The 6560-nt window shown below is 36.3% G+C and overlaps 1 protein-coding gene across 1 annotated transcript; it reads right to left on the bottom strand.

Moving 5' to 3' along the window:
* Nucleotides 1-4846: 4846 nt before the first annotated feature.
* On the bottom strand, nt 4847-6275 carry LOC149234351 (zinc finger CCCH domain-containing protein 55-like). Its single transcript, XM_089368248.1, has 3 exons — nt 5488-6275; nt 5058-5153; nt 4847-4976 (listed from the first exon to the last, which is right to left on the bottom strand). The coding sequence occupies exons 1-3, from the start codon at nt 6273-6275 to the stop codon at nt 4847-4849; spliced, it is 1014 nt and encodes a 337-aa protein (XP_089224374.1).
* Between the last annotated feature and the right edge of the window lie 285 nt (nt 6276-6560).

A 6560-nucleotide genomic window follows, 5' to 3' on the forward strand; every position in this document is an offset into this window, starting at 1 on the left:
ATTATTTCAGGTATTGAAAAAAGTAAATTCATTTTCATAACTATATTTTATAAAAATTAATAATTTTTAATTTTAATTTAAAATTAATATATTAACAATATTAAAATATAATTAAATTTGATCATGTAATTTTTACAATTTTTTCTTTGATTGAAAAATATTAAGTCCCACACCAACCAAACTAATTTCCATAATCTTTACTCCCTTACACACTCAAATCCATCAAGTGGAACCCAAAAATAAATAAATCAAAACACAATTTAATAACGGACTAAACCAAAAATCAATATATGCCCTTAAATAAACATCTAATGTCATAAATAAATCAATACACACTTTAATAACAGACTAAACCAAAAATCAATATATGCCCCTAAATAAACATCTAATGTCAAGATGTACATAGTCTACTGTAGAGTAGAGTTGTAGGTGTTAAGAACTTTCCCCTTGGACTATGGTTGATGGTGGCTTTGTGGCTGATGGTGTGACAACATCAGCTTTTGTCACGTGGTCATCCTCAACAACATTGTTGGGAGCATTGTTGACATTCGCATCACTTGTCATGTCCTCATCTGATGAATGGCAACACAACTGGGCACCCCTGGACACTCATCTGCCACTTCTCCCTGTACGAGCAACATAACTAACTCTTGCCACAGATGCAACTACCTGCAGAATTATTGCATGCATTTAGTTAAGAATAATTGAAATTATTATTTCACACAAGCTAATAGTATTGTTGCTTTCTTACAAGAAATTAACAACATGTATGTTAGTAGCAACTTAACATATTTTCATACATATTCTTTTTTGACAGTATCCTTGAAAAATCAAATCTACAAATGGAATTTGTTATATGTCTTCAAATATATTAGTGATTGTTTTTTTAACTTGTTTTTACACTTAAAATACCATGATTGTATTTGCACTTGGAAAACTACTGTCTTGTGTTGAAATTGACCTATAATTGGTTGTATGTCTCTAATTATATCAATATATGTTTTGGATAAAATATTTTATGCGTTATAGGAGGAATTTCAAGTAAAAAAATTAACACCTGGTTCCTTTTCTGGCTAAGATGTTGATCTAGTCTAGTTCTTTTTTATAAATTGTTGTTTGACTTAAATTGTTTAGGCTCGTGTATGTCAATATTTTTATTCCTAATCATCACAATCTCTAGGCATGAAGGAAGTTGTAGGCTTGCCTTGCTAAAGGAATTTAGTAGCTCAATAGAAGCTCTAGGCTTTCCTTAGTAATGGTCAGTTATTATCCTATTGTGGGAATGGTTCTAAGTTTGTCAATATTGTTATTCCTATAGATAACACTCTTCATGCATGAAGGAAGCTCTAGGCTTGCTTTAGTAAATGTTTGATTGAGCTGCTAATTTCCTTTAAAAATGTTGAGCCTCATACATTTTGAGTTTATACAAGTTGTCTTGGGAAAAAAAGAAAAACCAATGAGGCGCACTGTCATGACAGTTAGGTGCTTATATAGGTTGTTTAAAAACACCTATTATTCATGACATTATTTGGTAGTGCTTATGGTGGTGAGACTCTATTTATAGGGACTCACTTTGGATCTATTTGCTTTCACACTAGATATGCATTGGTGCCTTGGTCTCAATTCGGGAACTCTTGGGAAGACATTATCTGATATGTTGCCCTGATCGAGGGCAACATCTTAAGGCGTATGAGGATATGATAGATTATATATGTAAATGATACAATAATCTTACATATTAGTGTCATCATGATAGGTCTTGATTTGATCTTATATCTCTATTGACACTAATCCTTGTTATGAACCTATTCAAAATATGTACCTCCCCTTGCATTCACAAGATGTCATTACTTTAAGGGGTCATTTTTATTTTTATCCAAGAAATATACTTGGTGACATTCGTTATCGTTTCAGGGGCCAAATCATGCAAATCACTCACCTTCACCTTTCACACTTTGTTAAAGGCATTAACATCAATTATTTTCAAAGGGATATTATATAAACAAAGACTATGAAATATGTATAACTAGAAATGACATTACAACAAGGGCAATGCTTTATAAGGTGGTCTCAAAGAGGTTGGCCTTCAACTGCTTAGCTCCTTTTGGACATCAAGATGCTTTAGTATTCAATTTTCCTTCACAATTGCTTTAGTTTTCTAATAGTTGAGTTGAGTTCCTAAACCACTTCAACCATCTGTAATTCTAGATTCCATCCCCACCATTGTATCCAAACCTTGGATTGGTTCTATGAGTTATAGTTAACTCCTCTATCTGTCTAGTATAGAGTCGAGGATATCCATCTTAATAGATTGTGGTTTCACTCTACTATTCTTGTTAAGAATAAAGAAAATACTCCTTACTAGAAAAGAGGTTTACTCTTTCTTCCTCCACTACATTTCTCCATAGGATACTAATAATTGTTTTCTCTTATAATTATTACTAGTTGGTATACTAGACAATTTTTGCTTCTTTATTCATGCTCCAAATCCATATACTCTTTTTTTTTGGCAGGTAAGCACCCACGGGAGATTTGAACCAGTGACCTATCGCAAGGAGTGCCTTAACAGTGCACCCATTCACCTCCAATCCAAAGCCCCGTGGGCTCCATCCATCTTCTCAAAGTTAATGTTGTAACTCAATTTTTCTCAGTGAAATACTTTTTCTAATTCAAATTGGCCTCAACTTGCTTTATGTTAAATTGATAATTAGAAGTCTATTTTCTCCTTTAATTTATTTATCCCCATTGCGAGCTCCATTTTCTTGATAATGTAGCTGATAAATTGTTTTCATTACATGGGATCTTATCTAATTATATTCTATTGGTTGAGAATCTTGTTGTCACAATTTTGTATCATTTTGTATCCTTGGATTTCATTCCTCTTTCTAATGGATGAAACTTGGTTCATTCTAAATGGGTTTACAAACGAAATCCTCAGGGTTGTTGTCTATAGTTCACACTCAAAACTCTTGGTTGTGGAGTGAAAGTAAGGTCTTCCTAGCCATAAAGAGTTCAAGCAAGAGTCTGTGCACTCACTTAGCTCTATGGAAAGAAAATACCAATTGTTTCAATATTATAGACTCTCATCTCATCCAATTAAGGTATTTGAATCAGAAAGTAAGCGAGGTGGTTACTCTCAAAGTGGTGAGGATGTTGTTGGGACTAGATTAACTGGACTTCTTTAACCACTTCCTATGCTAATATCTGAGCTTATCGTGATCTAGTTGCTTTTGCCTCTGCGTATGTTGTTGAGTCAAATTGTCAATTGCATCTTATCTAAATCCATTTCCTGCTTTTGTTCAATCAATGAAGTAAACTAGGATATGGATCCGCTGCTGGTGGGACTAGGTAAGACCTTGAATTATATCACTAGATTTCCCACTAATGCAACAAATGAGTTTATTGACAAACTTAAGACATGTATTGTGGCAAAGAGATTTTCATAAGTTAATTAAACTATGCAAAAAAACTGAAATAAATAACCTGAATATACTAAGAAATGTTCTATGACTGAGAAATGGAAATAAAACTGTAAGAAAATTGTGCAAAAACTGAAATAACAAACTTGGATTTACTGTGAAATGCTCTGTGATGGTAAACGTCTCTAGGATGGTGAATAGTTTGAATGTTAAACATGCAGCTTCAACAATGGTTGAACTTCTTTTATAGTTTTTTGCACTTGAATTTAATTGGTGGGAAGGATTGACATGGATTGCAATGACTTCATTTTGAATGTGTGATCTGGATTGATTTGGATGTAATCCAATGGCAGGGAATTTTTTTATGGTTGGTCCAAGTGCTTTGATCTATTCTAATGGGAAATTTAATGGCTTGGGTGTCATTTATTGAATTTAATGGGTTGGCTGTCATTTATTGAACATAGTGGGTTTAATTGTTGGATAACACAATAGTTATGGTTGGCATACATCAACTTTTATTATGTGTAGGTATGAATATGGATTCGAGATACATAACTTCAGTTCAGATTAGTGGGGGTTGAAGTGACTGTTACTTTGTACTTCTGGAATAGACCATTTTGGAATGATTTATGGTTTTATTTTTTTTCTAGTTGGGACAAGATGATTTGTACTCTTGATACTTAAAATACTATTTATGGATAGTGTGGTCCTACTCAGTATTTTGAGAAATTTTGGACATAAATTAAAAGATATTTTCACTTAATTTTATTTATTTATGTTTAAATATTGGTTGCACATCTCTCAATTTATGGTGGCTTAGTGGGACCAATACTATAAGGACTACTCATCCCTGCACAACTATAGACACCTATCCCCTATACAATTCACTTGTATAATGTAAATGTACAAACCATTACTAACTCAAATTAATAAAGTTGGTAAATGATTAAAAGCATCCATCGAAATAAGATAAATTGGGTTGTGTAGCTATCCATAACTAGAGAATGAGTACTATTAATCAAATCAATAATAATTATATAATAAAAAATATACCCACACCCAAAAAATTTAAAATAAATATATTGAAATATTTTTTAAAATAACTTAAATGGTTTCTTTAAGGAGTAGTCTACCTTGGTGGAGGAATGGCCCGTTTTCCGTCACCGCCTGGAAAATCGTCCGGCTCCGGTCGCCGGCAATCCCTCCGCCCTCCACCACCCTCCCCTAGCTCCGCCACCCTCCCCTAGCTCCGCCACCCTCCTTCTCCGCCACCCTCCCCTGGCAATCCTAACATTCCCTGACAATGGATCCAATCGCAACTAGAAATCCTGACATCCCTTGACAGATCGGGGACGAGCTGAAATGGCAGCCGCGGAGAGTTATTGTCGGTTACAATTTGAAATGAGGAGGTGCAATCCCATGGCTGCTCACTCAACTTCCTCCTCGAGCTGGCGCCTCCCGCTCTGCAATTCCTCCACTCTGCAATTCCGCTCTGCAGCTCCATACCCAGGTACAATCCACTCTGCAGTCCTACTTTCCCGTGTTTTAAATTTCGACCTAGAAACAATCATCTTTAATCATCTTGAGACCTGTAAACCTTGGTGGATAGCAGTTTCAGGCTTGTAAATCCAAACATACGCTTCTGTTGGTATGGAATTCTCACATCCTCTACAGGTCCGTATATCCTGAAAGGGGCAACAATAGATTTTTTTAAGATCTTTCTTTGCCCGGGACCTGCACCAAGAAAGCCGCACTAGATAATATAATAGAAACTGATACTACAGACCTAAAATAGTTGGAAAAATCCTCCTCCGTGAAGGTGCTTTCAGCAGGAAATGTCATGTAAATTTGACGGGATCTAGAGCTGACACCACTCAAATAGTAGGGATCTCGTTCACTTGGCCTATAAGTTGTGAACCTGTTAGCATCCTCTACTAAAACAATGGTGTGCTGACCATGAAGCCTATCAATGAGGCTTATTGTATTCTTCAAGCGTGCTAGTAGATTTGTCAAGCTGTATCCTGCTTTCCCATGCCTCTGGCTCTCAGTCAAGTATCCCTCGGCTTACAGGGTTTTCCCAAATCTCTCATAATAGAGTTGAGGTAGGGAAGCAATGGAAACAGGGGCCCGTCTTCCTCTTAATAATTCTTGAAGTTCTAACTCTAATCTCTCCAATGATTCCATAAAGAAAGCTTCTTTGAAGCGGGGATCCAAGGGAATTGAACTCGAGACGTTGCCAGAGCGTGAATAACTGTGAGTAAAACGGCAGCTGGAGCCATGCTTGCAATATCCCCTGGCAAAATACAGGCATGGTTTCCAAGAAACTGGCTCACAACTTACAGAAATGTCTGTCATGGAATAAGATCGCCTGTGATTCAATCCTGTCTCGCTTCCATTCAAGAAAGAGAGCATCTCTGTATTGACATGACTATCATTTGGTAGGTTGTAGGAATCAAGATTCTGAGTGGGATAGAAGAGATGATCTTGGAGCTGACAATCATCCCTGAGGTTCAGTAACTGGTCATGATAGTCTGAAAATTTGTGATCACTGGGTAAGCTTTGTTGGCGGCTCAAATTGATAAAGTCGCTATGCTCATCAGTTACAAAAGGGTTTGGATTCAAGACTTCATGATGGGCGAACAATGCTGAATCCTGTTGTTTCTCATGTGGAATGTGAGTTCCCCCATGAAAGCCATTGGGTGTTGGAGAAGAGAATGAGCGAGACAACAAATTAGAAAATTGAGTGTAGCGGAGAGGTGACTGAAGAGGGGACGGAGATGATAAACCAAGCTCTGTCTTGGCCTTGGAAATCATGGACTGTAAGAGTGTATTAGGCCCAAATGCTAGGCGAATCATTTCTTGATCTCCCAGGTCTTGAAGAAGCAAATACCCAGTGATCTTGGACACATTCTCTGGTTCTATGCTCTAAATCCTTGTGAACACAATCCTTGTTGCTTCATATGTATCCATTTTGCCTTCTACAACTGGAAACATCAAATCCATAATGTACACTGCAACACAATATATTATGTACAATACATTACATTTCCTACAACTAACTTAACTTCTGAAAAAACCACACAATGCATTTTCAAAAGCTCACCGTAAGGCCACTCAACCTAACTCATCTGGTCTAACAAT

The sequence above is a fragment of the Pinus tabuliformis genome, chromosome 8 (assembly GCF_031772625.1).
Source record: "Pinus tabuliformis cultivar Carrire ecotype Pingquan chromosome 8, CPIR1, whole genome shotgun sequence".
NCBI lineage: Eukaryota > Viridiplantae > Streptophyta > Pinopsida > Pinales > Pinaceae > Pinus > Pinus tabuliformis.

Bases quoted from the DNA above. Each gene is read 5' to 3' on its own strand.
- LOC149234351 (XM_089368248.1), bottom strand. From the start codon at position 6,275: ATGATTCGCCTAGCATTTGGGCCTAATACACTCTTACAGTCCATGATT. The intron at 5,154-5,487 runs GTAAGCCGAGGG...TTCTTGGTGCAG, and splicing joins GAGAGATTTGGGAAAACCCT to GTCCCGGGCAAAGAAAGATC. The intron at 4,977-5,057 runs GTATGTTTGGAT...GATTGTTTCTAG, and splicing joins AATTCCATACCAACAGAAGC to GTCGAAATTTAAAACACGGG.